The sequence below is a fragment of the Plasmodium coatneyi genome, chromosome 11 (genome assembly GCF_001680005.1).
Source record: "Plasmodium coatneyi strain Hackeri chromosome 11, complete sequence".
Lineage (NCBI taxonomy): Eukaryota > Apicomplexa > Aconoidasida > Haemosporida > Plasmodiidae > Plasmodium > Plasmodium coatneyi.
In genome coordinates, this window is record NC_033566.1 from 2,420,948 (window position 1) to 2,437,968 (window position 17,021).

At 43.3% G+C, this 17,021-nt stretch overlaps 3 protein-coding genes across 3 annotated transcripts; 2 read left to right on the top strand and 1 right to left on the bottom strand.

Annotated features, from left to right (window-relative positions):
* Positions 1–2,531: 2,531 nt before the first annotated feature.
* PCOAH_00036840 (Uncharacterized protein) lies at positions 2,532–8,978 on the top strand (the record flags this gene model as incomplete). Its single annotated transcript, XM_020060475.1, has 2 exons — positions 2,532–8,582; positions 8,796–8,978. The coding sequence occupies 2 exons, from the start codon at positions 2,532–2,534 to the stop codon at positions 8,958–8,960; spliced, it is 6,216 nt and encodes a 2,071-aa protein (XP_019915800.1).
* A 920-nt stretch (positions 8,979–9,898) lies between these two features.
* PCOAH_00036850 (Calcium antiporter) lies at positions 9,899–11,224 on the bottom strand (the record flags this gene model as incomplete). The annotated part of the gene is made up of 1 exon (XM_020060476.1): positions 9,899–11,224. The coding sequence occupies one exon, from the start codon at positions 11,222–11,224 to the stop codon at positions 9,899–9,901; it is 1,326 nt and encodes a 441-aa protein (XP_019915652.1).
* Positions 11,225–14,179: 2,955 nt separating this feature from the next.
* On the top strand, positions 14,180–16,801 carry PCOAH_00036860 (Uncharacterized protein; the record flags this gene model as incomplete). The annotated part of the gene is made up of 1 exon (XM_020060477.1): positions 14,180–16,801. The coding sequence occupies one exon, from the start codon at positions 14,180–14,182 to the stop codon at positions 16,799–16,801; it is 2,622 nt and encodes an 873-aa protein (XP_019916037.1).
* Between the last annotated feature and the right edge of the window lie 220 nt (positions 16,802–17,021).

Here is a 17,021-nt window from a genome sequence, read left to right on the forward strand (position 1 = left end):
TGCGGGTGGGAGGAGGTTGTTTTGAGTGTGTTTGGCGTGGGTATCACATGGTTGGTAGGGTCACGCGAGGATGGGGAAAGAAAAAAAGCACGTTGCAGAGGGTTACTTATGGAAGAAGTTCACCTGGAATGCTAATGCGCATAACCGGGATTGCTCTATCCGCGGCTATTTCCTCAAATGGGGATCGTGAGGGGGAACGAAAATTTTGTTGCAAGTTGGGTTTTCTTTTCAGCAACCCAACTGGCACCTCTCCCGCAGAGCATTTCGCACTGCACGGGGTGTGTAGGGGGTGGCATGCATATGGGTAGTGTATATACCTATATGTTCCTATATATGCTTATGCTGTGCCTATTTAAGGTTGAACAAAGTGCGCGCGTCGACATCGCAATTAGATGCACCTTCATACGCGCTGAAGAACCGACCGCAGTGGGAAATTCACAATTTCATAAAAAAAAAAAAAAAAAAAAAAAAGTGTATCAGGGTCACGCATCACTGGCATGAAAGTAGGACACCCACATGGCTGACCGGGAACGATTTATTCCTTTCTTCATGCACGGGATCCACGCACAGGTGAAATGAAAGCGTTTGGTGTAACGGAAGTAGTACGTGCGGGTGTGCTAGACACATGAGAACACATAGCCGCGTTTGGTGAGAAAACCTGAAGGGGCGATGGCAATTTCCCACTTTCTTCGCACCACCCCTCAACAGGAAGAAGGGTCCCTTTTTCAGTTGGAGTCTAGCCCTCTGCGGTTGATGAAGCGGCTAAACACACAAGAGGGAGTGAGAATGAGCAAAGGACTGACACCCTTACCCCCCCTTGTTTGTAACCGTATGCCGCGTTTTTATTTAAAGAACGGACCGCGTTCCGGTGACTTTCCGCCACGCTGAGTCGATGTGCCGAAGGCGGTACCAATGTATGTTCGCATGTTGGGACGTTAGTATGTTCGTATGTATCTATGTATGCCCGTGTGGGTGTTCAACCTATTCGGGGTCACGCGCTTGGAGGAGAAAAACTCACCTGCAGGATGCCCTTGCGTTCGTGAGAAGCAGCGCGGTGACACTACCCATTTGAATGCTTGTAACCACTCTGACCCCCCCCTCGAAGGTACAATTCGCCGCTGCTGCGTATTCAGGCACAACATACCTGTTGTTCTGGCGGTAGAGCACCCGTGGCTGGGCAGATAATGTTTTCACCTATGCTTGTATGTCTACCGGATTCGAAAAAATTGGAACCTTCATCCTTTTATGCGTACAAGCCGGTTGGTGGTTCTATGTCTTTAAAAAAATAAAATAATAAAAATAATAAAAATAAACCAAGCCAAAAAAATTCAAAAAATTCCAAAAAATTCCAAAAAATTCCACAAATTCGAAAAAATGCCGAAACATTCGAAACTGCCCCCTTTTAAATGCATAACGTGGTTTCACTTTAATCCTTTTTTGTGTGTCATTTTGTTGGCAAAATATTGGCTTTCCTTTTTGTTTATTTTAATTTTTCCACTTTTTCTGTTTGATTTTTTCGTTCAGGTGGGGCCCCATTTTTTTGTGTACAATTTTTGAACTTGCCTTTTTCGTGGAGGCAATTTTGGGGCAAGGGGATAAAAAAAAAAAAAAAAAAAAAAAAAAAAAAAAAAAAAAAAAAAGCTAAATTAAATAGGTAGGGAAAGTGACAAAATGAGAAGGTAACAAATAACAAATGGATTTATTAAGAAAAAAAAAAAACACAAAGAGCACAAAAAATAACACGCTCTTCGTAAGCTGAAAAGATACATTTTATATATTTATTTATTTTTTTTTTTTTGTTACCCTTTTTTGATTTTTAACCGCCAAAGAAGAATTACTTAAATACATGAAGGCATAACATACGCATATATATGTATATATTATTCGCTTGCACGTTTGTGTTTATGCTGACCTGTATGCTCTCCTTTACGAGCACACTTATACGTTTATGATTATGCCTACGGAGTTACACCTACTTGTATGTGTTTCCTTTGTTGGTGGGGGAGAGGGATACGGGATGCTTGGTCGCCGATCTTTTGTAACTCCCACGAGGATTGTACCTGTTGGAAGGATTTTTTCCAACAGAACAGGGGGGGGAGAGTCTACATGGGAGAGCCTATGCCCACGGGTATGAGAAAGTGCAGCTGACGTAAAGGTGTGCGGGAAGACAAACCTGGAGGTAGCTCCACCACGTGCATACCTTTTTATGTCGGTACAGTTTTGTTCTGTTTGTTTTTAACCCCCGACATACACAAACGGGGGAACGAAGAGAAGTGCGTGTTACATTCTTTGGTGGGAATCCATCGCGTGGGCTAGAGGCGCCTAATAAAGGGGAAAAAAAAAAAAAAAAAAAAAAAGTCAAAACGAGTAAGCGCATTTTTCGCAGGGCAGTAAGCCGCATACGTTGTCTCCCTTAGTGTGGCGGCGTCGGTGGTTCGTGTGCCAAGTTTACACCCCGACAGGATCGTTATATTCGTAGCATATAGTTACAAGCATACCACAGCTTTGCCGTGTCACATCGTTTCACCACCATGGAGAGGGAGGAGTTTTACAAAAAGTACCAGGAGTACTACGAAAATGACATAAACCTAATTCCGCCGTTAATTGAAGGGATGGGCATCGAGCTGTACGATCTGTACCTGAGTGTGTTGAGCCATGGGGGATACTCCTGTGTGAGCAGAAATTCTAAATGGGTTAAAATAGCAAGGGAGTTTGGGCTCATCAATAAGGAGAAAAATATAAAGATTATAGAAGACACGAAGTGTATAAAGGAGTACTACCTTACTTATCTGAGGGAGTTCGAAAGAATCCACGACAACATAAAAAAGGGAAAGGCATCCCCGAAGAAAGGTCGGACAGGAAAAACATCCAGCAGTTTTGACCTCCGGTATAATAAAAAAATATCCATCAGTAAAGGTAACAACAAGAAGGTAAAAAGTGAGACACATATACACAATTTACGACGCTCTGGACAGGTAGGTGGTGTAAGCACCCCAGGGGGGATGGTACATCCGGGGGGCATTAACAATGGGGATTCATTAATGGGTACTGTAAAAGGCTCCTCCAAGAATTTGCACACATATGGTAGTAACGGAAACGTGAATCCAGCCTACGTGGATATGTATAATGTGAACAGCCCACCAGCTAAGCTGTGGAAAGATAACACATACCCAAAGGGGAATGCGTACTGTTTGGAGGACTACCTGGATGGAAGTGCAAACTGGTATGGTGGAGGGAACGTTTTAGCACAGATGAGCATGAGCACCAATCGAGTTGAAAGGAGCAAAAGTAAAAGCAGCCACAAGAAAGGGCTCACTAAGAAACGCAGCTTTAAGACTGAAGGAGATTTCACCGACTCGGACATGCGTCCAATGCGTCTGGAGGATTTTAACCTAGCCAATTATGGGTCCTACGTGAATTATGCAAACGGGGGAGGTTTCCCTGGTTATCACGTGGGTTCTTTTCATGACATGAATGGGGGTGCAGGAGGATATTACTACTACGGTGGGGAGTTGCCCTATGGTGTGGCACCAACGGGTGACCCAAACAGTTACATGGATCCAAGCTTAATGAACAGGGGAAAGTACTTTTTTAACAACCACATGCTTAGTCTTAGCGAAGTTGGTGCAGGGGGAGGTGCATTCAACAGAAGTGCAAACATGGGGAATTATTTTTTTCCCTATGGAGGGGTTGGGTTTGTTGGAGCGCCCCACACGCTTGACAGTTCAATGGAAGGTTATAATTATATGGGTGCGTCCCCCAGAGGAGGTCTCGTTTGGAGCGGCATGGGAGGTAACATTGGTGGTTACATGGGTGGTTATATAGGCGGTCATATGGGTGGTCACATGGGCGGTTACATGGGAAATGGCTTGAATGGAGCTATGCCCCAGGGGATGAATTACGGTTACAACTACAGCGGCAATTACGGAGGCAACTATGGAATGAACTACGGTTGCAATTATGGAGGGGACTACTACCAGGGTTACTACCCCCCCTATGACGGAAACGTTAAGTGGAACCCCTTCGTAGGAAACGCAAATGAGAAGTTCATGATGGGGGTCGGTGGACCTACGAACCTTTTCTCGTTGGACGGCTACCCAGGGTCATTACCATACGGCCTGCCCATAAGGAATGACACCAACATGGACGCCAGGAACTGCATCGATATATACAGAATTCTATTAGGACTAAACAAAAGAAAAGAAAAGATAGCAGACTTTATATTCTGTCTGAACGTATTGTATACCCTATCGGTCACAAATGATATGTCCCTATCGAGGAGGCAAATTAAAATAATCATCTGTATACTTTTACAAGTGCTGGAAGAGATGCTCCTCATGTTTTACTCTAAGGTGAGCATGAAGGAGAGAGCAATGGAAATAATGGTGAAAAGTTTTTCAGATTACTTAACAGACAAGAATGCATGGAAAAGTGGGAAGGGAAATATAACATTTGGGGGGGAGGATTACAATGGGTTGGTGGCTACTGGGGGGGTTAGTAAGTACCTGATGGGATGCACCGTATGTTCAGGTGCGGTGGGAGAGAATTTTAACCAAAACGGGGGGAAGGGCAATTCCATCATGGGAACGAAGCTAAGTGACAAAGTAAACGTCAGCGAGATCGCCAGTTTGTACCTGTCCTACAGTGGGTACTGCCGTGATAAGAGGAGGAAAATTAAACACGCAGGGAGGTCGGAAGGGAATAACGCAGCGGAGGCAAATAACTCAACAGACGTGGAAAATTTAACAGATGTGGAGAACTCATCGGGGGAGGAATCCCCAGGGGAGGGAACCAGCACACCCAACAGCGGCAGTGACTGGGAAGAGACGTCCCCCTGGAGTTCCAACCCACCCAGCAGCGTGAACAGCTCAGACATAGAAAACATAATAATGGGTGGAACCACCAAGGGGGAAAATAAATCAGCGGAGAGTCTATACAAAGATAAGGAAGAATCCAAAAAATCTCTCATAAAAAAAAGCAATCAGGAATTTGTCTTCCTCACTTTATATATAATGAATAACATTTTTCAAACGAGAAAATATAACCTTTATTTTTGTAACAAAAAAAGCGACCACGTTGGGGAAGGCTCGATAGGGGAAGACAGAGACACCATGGAAGCATACAAAGATGGGGAAACCACACAAACGGGTAGTGGTAACTTCAACCAAATGGATAGCGGAAAGGTAAAAGAGAATCTTAAAAGAGGAACGGTCGTTGGGGAAAATTCCACCGGTGATCATACGCCTGAGGAGAGTAAAATGAACGAACTGTGTAAGGAGAGCCAAGGGAGTGAGAAGATAAATGGGGGTAATAATGACGTATGTGAAGAGAGTGGGAAGGAGGATGGAGGGGAGTGTTTGACAAAGGCAGGTCATCTGTTGTCGAATAAAACTTTCGAGGAGTTCTTGTCAGACGATTCGTCCGATTCTTCATCTGGCTGTAGTATGTGCAGTTACAAAAAGGGGGGCGTGAAAAAGGAGGCTGCTCCAAGTAGGGGCATCACTAGGGGGTATGCCAAATTTCTGAGCGATAAGAAAAAAATGATGGAAGGGGGGGGTTCACTAAACGGGGAAGGTGTCCCCCTTAGTGTGAAGGTTCAGGGGGATGAAGAAGACACCACCACCAAAGTGTGTAACAAAGGGGATGTAAAGTGGCAAAACGGAGAGACCAACGTATGCGATTATTCTCTTCCACCCACTGGTGAAGTGCCCCTCATGGATGACGATAGGCCAGCTCATTTAGGAAGTGAATCCAACGGGGATGTAAACCAACAGGTGAGTGACAACGTAGATGTCGAGAAATCACACGACGTGCAGGTGAAGGTGAAGGAAGAAGGTGCTGCAAATGGGGTAGTAGGGGAGAAAAAGGATGATGCATCCGTTCATAAGGACAAGGGTGGGGTTACCTCTAATGGGGGTAACGATATGAAGATGCAGGTGCACCTTCTGGAAGGTGCCACTACGAGTATTAACCATTTAAGTGGCAATCAGAGCGCAGATAATTACGGTAAAGGGGGAGACGAAAAGTGTGGTGACGCCGAGCTGTCCCATGTAGTTAACAAAAATGAGAATGAGGGATCTTCCCCCCAGAAGATGAGCAAGAGCACTTACGGAGGGTATTCGGATCAGAGCATGGTGGAAAATATGAGGCAAAGTGTGAATGACCCCCATTTGGTGGGAAGCACGTATAACATGACTGGTCACGTGAATCCAGTTGGAGGCGGTCAGGCAGATGGAGAGCAATTCGAGAGGACCTACAACGGTCAGGGGGGTGGCACTCCCTTTGGAGGGAGTCCATATGGTCAGGATTTCCCCGCAAATTACAATGGGGGGGTTCCCAAAAATAACAGCGGGGTGATGAGCGGCCTTTACGCGCCGAACGGAGATGCTGGAAGGAGTGGTCTTCCCACGGGGAGCACCCAAGTGGGGAAGCAAGAGGAAGTAACAACGCAGAGTGGAGCAATCAAAAAGGAAAGTAACCTAATGGGAAATGTCGAAAGTATGAACCAAAATGGGAAAATAAATGAGGAGGAGAGAATTTGCAAAAAATGCGGCTCAGCACGTAGACACACCGAGGGGAAGGACGAGCCAAACAGCGACCCAAACAGCGAACCAAACAACAAGCAGGAGGTGAAAAAAATTTTCAAAAATGTGAAAAAGGAAATATACGAAGAAATGAAAAAAATATTTAAAGAGAAGAAAATAAAACAGAACAAACTGTTACACTATTTTGACATAAGTAAATTCCTAAGTATCTTTGAATTAATTTTTTTAAAAAATTTCGAAAATATTATTTTCCATGAAAAGGCAATACAGAACATTTACATGAACATGTTCATATGTGTAGACATTTTAAACAACGAATTGGGAAGAAGCATTTCGCTGAAGTATATATTTTTTCCTTCCCAGTTTTTGCAAAGCACAAGTAAGTTTAAAATTACTGCCCATTTTGATAGGAAGAATAAGTTGTTCATTCAGTCGGGGACACAAGGAGATGAGTCCAGAGAATTTGCTCCCAAGGGGGGGGAAACTAAACGTGAGAGTGCCGGGGAGGACAAAGTAAATTGTTTTCCTACCCTTTTGGAAAACCCAAATGGGGAAGACATCCTACAAAATGGATTCTCGAAAAGAACATCAACGGAGAAAGTCGAAGGTGATGAGGTCCCCCCGGTGATGGAAGGACAGGCGGACCAACTCAGCGGAATGGAATACAGGAAAAAAATAAAAAAACTGTTTTTAAAAATCTTCAGAAGGAATAACAAAAAATATAATATTTATAAAAAAATTGACTACGAGTTTTTAATGAAGAAGTACAAGTATAGTGGTCCACTCAATTGTCAAGAGAAGGAGAAATTTAAAAAGTATATCATCCTTGATTTGCACGAAATTACAAAAAAAATTCTTTTAAAAGTTTATAAACGGGTCAATAGTCATTTAAACATTGCTATTTTGTCGTTAAACATTTTAACGCATATTTTGTATGTAATTCCCAAGCGGATGTTGCATGTTTCCTTCATTTTTTGGATTTTAAATGAAACAATAAATGTAAAATGTGCATACACATATTTAAGTGTCCCTTTGTGCATTTTAAATTATAATGGATTTCTTTTCCTGGAAACGATGATGAAGCTCATCATTCGCATGATTGAGCATGACGTTATGCCGTTGCATTGTTACATGTTGTCTTTCCTTCGCTTGTGTTCGTTCCCATTGTATATTTATTTGTACTTTGATATCCCCGTATCGCACACACTTATTATTACTGCCCTGTCTGCGTTGTATCTGCTGGTTACTTACGACCCGGACTTTTTGGCCACAGGATTTGTTAGTGAGAAGTTCGGCGGGGTGCGTTCCTCTAGGGGAAACTGCTTCGGCTGTGGGGATGATACGGCACAAGGGGAGAAGATCACCAGTGTAGACCACGTTTGCAAGAAGAGAAGGCTTTCGGATCTACCTACCTCGGGGGATAACACTGGTGAAGTGAAGAGCGAAGAAAAGTGCCATGTGAAGCAGGAAGTCAAAAAGGAAGGTACGTGGGAAGAACCTCGGGATACGGCGCATGAGGAACTGACAGAGGAGAGGAAGGAGCTGCTCGAAAAAATCTTCATCAAAACGATGTTGCTCTTCTTGAAAAAGTCCATTTACTTTAAAAGCATTTTCAACTGCGCGAATATAAACGAGAAGGAAGAAATGCTGGTGGACAGCAAGAGGGTGCAAGTCATTTTAAAAAACTGGAAAATGAATAGCGAAGAAATGGAAAAGGAAAAAGAGGAGTTATATTTTTCTAACATTGAAAATAAGGTTTTCTATTTACACGACAATTTGCTTTTATACGCTTTGGACAATTTACCCATTTCCAGCCCTGCCAAGGATATGAAGATGTGTGAAAATATAAAGAACCAGTTCATCAATCAGTACTGCACGACAGTTTCCTTTTCGTATGACTTTGTGATGTCGTCTGACAGTACGGAAGTACAGAGACTTAGCATTTACGCGCATTCGATAGTGCCTATTTTTTTGTTCCTATCTTCTCACCGTATCTTATGGCAGTGTTTGTCCCCCCACATCCCGTTGCTGACACAGGTGAGGAGCACTAAAGGGGGTAGATACCCTTGTGTATACATTTGGAAGGGAAACCAAAACTGGTGGCCCAATAACAATGTTAACGAATAATCCATTTGGTACCTGTTTGGGGGAACCCTCAACTGAGGCATGCCGCATGTACGTTTTACCCATCCGCCGGGAAACGGTTTAATCATTTTATTTATTTATTTTATTTTATTTTTTCCCGAGCAGATGGCGTTCATCCGGACAGACATCAGTCGATCCCTGTGGGTCATACTGAAGGAGTACTATTTTAGAAGCTTCATGCGGGAGAAGCGCAGTGGGAAGAAACGCGACTCGTGCTTTGACTCCCGGTTGGTCAAGATTGAGAGGGTGAAGAGGAATGTAGCAGAATGAATCGAATTGACGCGAGTTTTTACTTCGCCATAGTTTGCACTCTTTCTTGTGTTTTTTTTTTTTTTTTTTTTTTTTTGTGGATTTGTACTCAAACAGAGGGGTGCCCCTCCTTGTCCAACGTTGCTAAGGAGGCACACCCACCCGCTGATCTAAGCATATAGCTGGTTATTTGAGCGCACATGCTACACGGCGCATTTACTGGCCTATTTATCGGCATGTTTATACGCATGCTAATGTACCCATTGATTTTTTTCCCCAAATTTACTCCACATGCACGTCCGTCAACTTGCTACATAGAGCGCAAGGCGCGCGTGTGCACTTTTTATTTCAATGAATTAACCTTATCTGAGCTTGATGGCTGAAGAAATGACGAATTGGTAGACCAGGTTTACCAGGTGTGCCAGCTGTTCCACCAGAGTAAGTCGTTTTTTAAAATGCCCCAAACGAATAGCGCAGGAAGCGCGTATGCCACGTCTGTTCGGCGATCACACCAGTGCGACTTAAAAAAATACCCACCAGCATGAGTAGTTGCATTGGTTAATGGGAGATACTGCAAAAAGGAAGTAGTTTTAAGAAGGGCTTTGGGAGATACTAAAGTTAGTTTATTCTACGTACGTATCTCCTGCAGCATATTAATTAACAAAAAAAAGAAAAAAAATAAAATGAGGAATGAACAAAAAATGCATAGCGTGTGGACATCAAATGTGCAAATTAAAAGAGGTCTTTTTTTTTAAAAGGTAAAAATGGCTGTTTAACATGTGCAGTTTTTTTTTTTTTTTTTCAAGGGTGAAAATGGCTAGCTATTTCGTGCCTTTTGCCTGAACGGCAAGGCATTTTTATTCCATTTTGCGGAATTATTTTCCGTTTATTCGGTTCATTTGGTTTATTCGGCTTATTCTGTTTTATCAATTTTTTCCCCTCCTTTGGAAGCCTTTACGTTACGACGTGTCGAACCAGAAAACCACCCCAACGATGAGGTACGCCGTGATCAGGAGAGCGCCTTCCAGCCAGTTGCTCTCCCCGTCTTGCACAATTGCCATGGTGACAATGACAGAAATTACCAAAATGACACTGGAGAGGGGCGAAAAGGCGAGGGTCATGGGTTGATTTAAAACCCAGCCAAAAAGTACAGTAACTGGGACAACGAACAGAGCAATCTGTGCAGAGGATCCAACAGCTACCCCCATCGTTAAGTCGACTTTATTCTTTATAGCCACTGTAACGGCTGTTAAATGTTCCGTGGCGTTACCAACTACGGGAAGAAGAATAACGCCAATAAAATTTTCAGATATGTTGTAATACTTGACAACTGCTTCGATGGTGGTAATGAGGTATTCCGAGTGGACACTTACAAGGACGGTTATTATGATTAAAAAAATGGATCCTGCAAGGACGGATAGCTGTGGCTCTTCTTCAGTCATTTCTTTGTCTTGAAATAGTGATATATGTGTGTACAATTGAAACAGCAGAAATAAGCAGTAGGTTATAAAGATTAAAACTGCCGTTATTCTGGATACTTTTAAAAGTACTTCAACGTTATTATTTGTGGTAACTGATGAGACGGTTGGAATGGTTATGGCCAGACTGGACAGGAGTAACAAGGAGGTACTGCACGTTGCTCCTTTTTCATTAAATTTTTGCACATGATGGTATAGGCCGCCAGCGAAGAAAGACATCCCAAGGACTAGCAGCAAATTGGACAGTATACTCCCTAGCAATGTCCCCTGAACGACATTTATTAATCCAGCGTTTAAGGCTTGAATGGAAAATATCATTTCCATTAAATTGCCAAAAGTAGCATTTAGCAAGCCACCAATTATTTCTCCTGTGTGTAAGGCCAAGTCTTCTGTTACATGTCCCATAAGCGCTGACAGAGGTATCAACGCCATGAAATTGAAAAAAAATATATATATATCTTTACACCCTATGAGGTAACTTATAATTCCTATGGGTACAAAAATTAAAAATATGTTTAACTTCGTTTTTAGCATATTGTAAATCCCTGTAATGTCGCTTTTTCTGAGAGAATAATATGCCCCAATATCTCTGTAGCCAAAATTTTGCTCAAGATCATCATCAATTCCCCCATTGGGCGTTTTGTTATTACATAGCAGTTGCAAGTGTAGGTTTTTGTTTCTTATTAAATTTGTGTCATTCAGCCCCGTTGTGCTTTTGGAGTTTTTGATCGGAGCCACATTTTTGTTCAGCGGTTGGGAAATTGTGCGTCTTACGTAAGACGTGGCGCGCACTCTGCCCATAACCATCTTGGGTAACACGGAGGTAAAATAATATGGAGGGGTGGCCAACCGGCAAAGTGGCAAACTGGCGTAGCTGCCCAGAGGAAAGGTGTAGGATATATTCCTAGGGGGACTACTCTACCGGTCAGGGCAAATCACTAAGCAAAAAACAGGTAACACGAGCAGATTACACAAAGTTTGGTAAGCAAAAATGACAAACGAAAGATCAGCGGCGAAACGGGTACAACGCTGCAGCGTTGGAGTGATGAGGCGAGGGGGAATAAATCAAGAGGGAAGTTTGCAGCGTGGGTATGCAATATATGTTTGTACTATGCGTGGGGGTGAAAAATCACAACTTAAAAAAAAAAAAAAAAAAAAAACTACTTTTTTAATTTTGAAAAGAGTAGGGGTTGCCTTCCCTTTCCATTTGTGTAGCGAAGGAGGTATTTCTCGGTTTGCACGGCTACTCTACCTAGGTGCGAGGTCAGTACTGCGTGGTCACTACTGCTTGATCAGTGTTGCGGTGTAAGAGTTGAGGACTGAGAACCTCGAACGTGAGAACAACGAAGAATTGGAGCGGAGAAGGGACGATATACCCAAGTGCATATTTTGGCGGCACACATGAGGGCAGCCTCCGCGCAAGGTTTACCCGTACACTGAGGGTGGGGCAAAATGGGCTAACCGAGAGTTATCGCTTTGAAGGGCAAGTTGGTCAGCTGGGTAAGGTCGCACATGCCACATGAGGGCAGAGGGAGCGAACAGGAAAAATGTATATATATATAAGCAGAATATAATACATATACATTTATATGGAAAAAATAAATTACATAATGGGAAAAAGGACATGGTTCGTGGATATCGCTTTAAGGGAGATCCCCAGTATTGTGAACGTGGCCTAGAGAAGTAACCTGCGCGGAATTGCTTTTTGAGCGAGCTTCGCCTGCAATACTTTTTTTTTTTTTTTTTTTTTTTTTTGCAGTGGTGCTGGGAGGCGATTCACCAGGGACGGGTGCATACGATACATGTGTTCCATACCTTCTTGTGTGTATATATTAATGTTGCATTGCAGGCAAGTATATACATTTCGTGTGGGCATATTTTCCCCCATTTGTGATTACCCAATTGGGTGTTGCATCACCAGAAGTAACACAGGAAAGGCTTTTACGACGGTATCTTAGCGGGGCTCCGTGGGGAGCGCACGATTGTTGGCCAAACAGACGTGTGAGTGTTGTCCCCCCCTAAACCGCAACGCATGCAAAGTTCAGTTTAAAGGTGGAATATAATTTTTCTTGCCCAAGTGAGGGCTCTTTTGTGAATTTTGCATTCTCCCATGTTTTGCAATTTTCCGCACCTCTTTGTTTGGGAAGGCATACCAGTTAAGAGTTCGTCTGGAGGGGTGAACCCGAATGGAGGTGGAAGGGACGATGCAACGAATGGTGTGTGAAGGGATAATTGACGGCGCATATGCGGTAAGAAAGGGAGAAGCATTTTAGAAAAGGAGAATAGAGAGTTGTCTTTTAGTTACGCGAAAATGGCTTTCCCTAGGGGAACTCCAATTTGGAAACTACTCGTTCCACTCGGGTAAGCAAGCTTTTCTCCTTCCTTTGTCCCGTATCACATTCGAGGAAGGAGAGGTGAATCCCCAATACGCATGTCTTCCAAGGTAGGGATGCACTTGTGTAATATATACACGAGGCAAGCTTTTTCTGAAGTGAATCTAGTGAGGATGCATTGTTCGTGCAGGGCAGAGGACATAAATCAAATGGGTGGCGGCGGTTCTAAATAGTGCTGCCTATGTTCGTGCGATTAAATTTGCCTAAGGCGCGTATACATTTAAGTGGCCATTTTTTTCAGCCCTGAAAATGTTGCAACGGGGACCAAAATCGCACCCGTGGATGATCCCTCCCACGGAAAAATATACGACGCTATCTTCAATTTGTTAATTTCCGTTCTGTATACTTCGACCGTAAAAAAAAAAAAAAAAAATGGAGAGTCCCTCCTCTTTGCGATGGGGGAACTATTCTCCCACGTTGGTTTAACATACGTCGATGACGCTCCTCCGTGGGTACTTGAATGGGAATCTTTAAGGGGGAAAAAAAAGGGCTTTCTCCACCACGTTGTAAATACATCGCTAATGGTTTATTATGCCTTGCTAATGAAGCAGTTTCCGTTTTTTTTTTTTTTTTTTTTCTGTGCCATTCTCCTCTGCAAGGTAAAAAAATTGCCCATTTCGCATTTCAGGGCGACACCGCTGAAGGAATGATGTGGGGTGGAAACATTTCCCCTTTATTTTATGGGTGCCCACATGAGTTTATTTTTAAAAAAAGCGGCTAAAACTGCAAAGAAAGGCGCCCAAAGGGATCCTACCCCCCAATTGACCCTTTTTTGTGCCAACAGCAGGGGGAGAAAAATGCCCACATCCGCTCCGCATTCTATTTGACTTCCCATCCGGGAGATGAGAATCCCTCGCATGGTGATTATATATCACTATGCCCGTATGCATATGCATTTGTACTTGTTTGCCAAAACGGTTAGTGCCCTTGGTGCCGCCTTTGGTGTGCCTCATGCTGTTTTGAGGCATGAGGTGAATTGAACAGGGGCACCTGTTGAAGCGCTTCTATGCAGAAGCCTGGGCAATGCCACGCAGGAAGGGAAACCACAGTTCTGATGGTCGCAGCAGTTGCAACGGTTAGAAGGAAAGGAAGGCATATTACTAACATATAATCTCATTTATTAGCATGTGCGTGAGAAAACGCACGTATGTTTATGCGTCAGATTGTATGAGCATACGTACCGCACCTGCATGGGTGGCAGGTAGAAACCACAACGAATAGGCATCCTCCCATTCGGTTGCGTTAACGTTATAGTCTTTTTCCCAAAAAGGGAACAGCGCTCTTTCGCGCGAAGTAAAGAGAACAGTCACGGAGGTAACATCATCTTATTTGTCCAGTTAAGATCCACCGTCCCCCCAAATGAGACAAAATGAATAGCAAGAAAAGGAACAGGAGTGGGAAAAGCGAATGTATGACCTTGCCACTAGAGAAAACTGAACTTCTAATTGAAAACATCCACAACCTGAAAAACGCAATAGCTCTTTATAGGAAGGAAATCCAAGAAAAAAACAAATGCATTAGTGAGGTTAGGGAGGACTTGGCTTTCTATGAGTGCTTGCTTAGGAATGTGAATGTAGTGTGGAATATTTTCAACGGCGATTTGGTGAGATTGGCGTTGGCGGCGTCGGAGGCTAGTGTTGGTGGGCGGTGTGATGAACGATCAGATGGACTATCCGATGGGGGGGGACACCCTGAAGAAGTCACGCAGCATTCCAAAAAAGGAGTATCCCCCTATTACAATGTAGAACAGTTTAAAAGAATTTTTTTAAAATATTCGAGGAAGCATAACAAGGAGAGTGACGAAGAGGAGGACTCGGATTTTTTTAAGTCCCCCTCGGAGGATGACCTGGAGGGTAACCTGGAGGATAACCTGGATGACGACGAAAAACAGGACGATGTCAATGAGGAAGACGAATACAATGATGGGGAGGAGCGGTTGGCTGCTGTGGAAGCAGATCGACAAACGGACCACTCCCCCACCGGTGACAAGGTGAAGAGGGAACGAGGTGATACAACGGAAGAGGAAGTCGCCGAAGGTGTGCAGAATAGAAGCCCACTGGATCAAAAACTGCAGACAATCCTTTTGTCCAATATGAGGAAGACCATTGATGCGCTAAACAGAGTGTTAGACGCGCCAAAAGAAAAGGTCGTCCTGAATTACAGTAAAGATTACGTGAGAAAATTAAACTACGAAAAAATTCTCTACTATGAGAAGTTTATAAGTGAGAAAAAGAAAAAAGACGAAATGGAAAGTAAGTGTGATGAACTGAAGATAGAGTTGGATCGACTGGAAAAGAAGAAGACGTTTCTCCTTTTTAAGTTGAACAATGAGAGTATATGTAACGGCATTTTGCAGAAGGAGGAGGAAGACGCTATGAACAGCTTATCCAAGGACACGCTTGGTGGGGTGTGCATTAAAGGGGAGGACACGGTGCAAAATAAGGACAGTGGAACGACAGCGTGTGCGAAGTGCGGCTTCGTGAGTAATGTCAGTGCGAAGGCAGGAGATGCTGCGGTGAAAGGTGCAGGGGGGGAGGAGATAGTTACTGGAAGCAGCTTAGCAAGTGGTGGGTGCGTATCCGGTGAAGACCCCACGATGGTCCTCCTGCCCAGTTTTGAAAAAGTAATAACGAAGGAAAAGATACTTCAGAGCGAACCGTTCAGGCAACTTATACAGGAGTCCACCGAAGTGTACAAACAGCTGAAGGAGAGAGAAGATGAAATTGTTCTGTTAAAAAATGAAATTTTAAAAAGAGAGCAAATGCGGGATGAGGAATATGAAAATCTGCTTAACGACACCATGAATGATAAGAAGTGCTTGTCGAAAAAAATAAAAAGTTTGGAGGTTGACGTTATGGAGTCTACCATGGAAAGGGAGAAGATGCAACGAAAGGTGAATCTGATGGAGCATGAAATTCAGACCCTGAAGGGGATAGAAGCGAACCAAGTAATGCAGCTGGAGGAGAAGGAAAAGGAGATCAGCAGGATGAAAATCTCCATCGATAAGTTAAAGGCATCTGAGGGTACATTACGAGATAAGGTTTTATCCTTGGAAAGTGGAGGAGTGGTTAGGCAGACAGTCGTAAATGGAACATGCAACGAATTGGTAAGTACGACTGGTGAAGATTTGCACAAGGACCTACTCGCCGAGAATAAGCAACTGAGACTCGCTCTGGAGAAGAAAAAAAATGCAGAAAATGAACTGTCCATTTTGAAAAGGAATTACGACGCAATGAGCGAAGAAATGGAAGAAATAACAAAAGAATTTGAAAAAAAGCAAGAACAAGTAGATGAAATGATTATTCAGATAAAAAATAAAGAATTGGAATCGCTGGAAAAATACAACAACGCAATGAACAAAACGTATGTGGAAGAAAATATCAAACAGCTAGAACAGACATACCAGGAGAAAGTTGCATCCATAAATCGGTTATACGAAAAGTATGAAAAATTTGCACACTTATATTTGTCGTTATTTTACCATGCTAGAAGAAGTGCTGTCATTTCGGACAGTGCACATGAAGAACAAATGAGTTTGTACATTAGGATGAAGGATAAGTGTGAGTCCATATTCCAGAGGAAGAATGAGCTAGCGGAGGTTCTGCAAACGGTTTATGGTTCGAATAGGAAGCTTATGGATAAGTGCAGCACGCTGTATAGGGAAAATCAACACCTGCAACAAGTCGCCACTGCCAGTAAAGGGAAGCAACATCCAAAAGATGCTTCATCCAAAGGGGAGGCACACGTAAAGGAGGAAGAGGAGGAAAAGTTGGAGGAGAGCCAGCTACTCATCGAAGAAAACAAGGAACTACGGAGAAGGCTAATCTGCAGCGTGTGCATGGAAAACTTCAGAAATCACATCATCGTTAAGTGTGGCCACATATTCTGTGAGAGCTGCATTTTTAGTAATTTGAAGACGCGGAACAGGAAGTGTCCCCAGTGCAAAATCCCCTTCGATAAGAAGGACCTGCAGAAGATCTTCCTCGACTGAGGGGGGGCCCTACTTAACCCCCCATCCAGTTGTAACGGGGCATTCGTCCACATAACCTTATGTGGATACGCATAGGTGGGTGCGGTTTGCTCAACCGCGCCATAGCTGTTTTACCTTCGCGAGTTTATTCGCCTCACTTTTTTTTTTAGGAATATACACCAGAAAAGTGCCCTTTTTTAAGTATTTGTCTATTCATCTTTCATTTATCTTTCATTTTTTT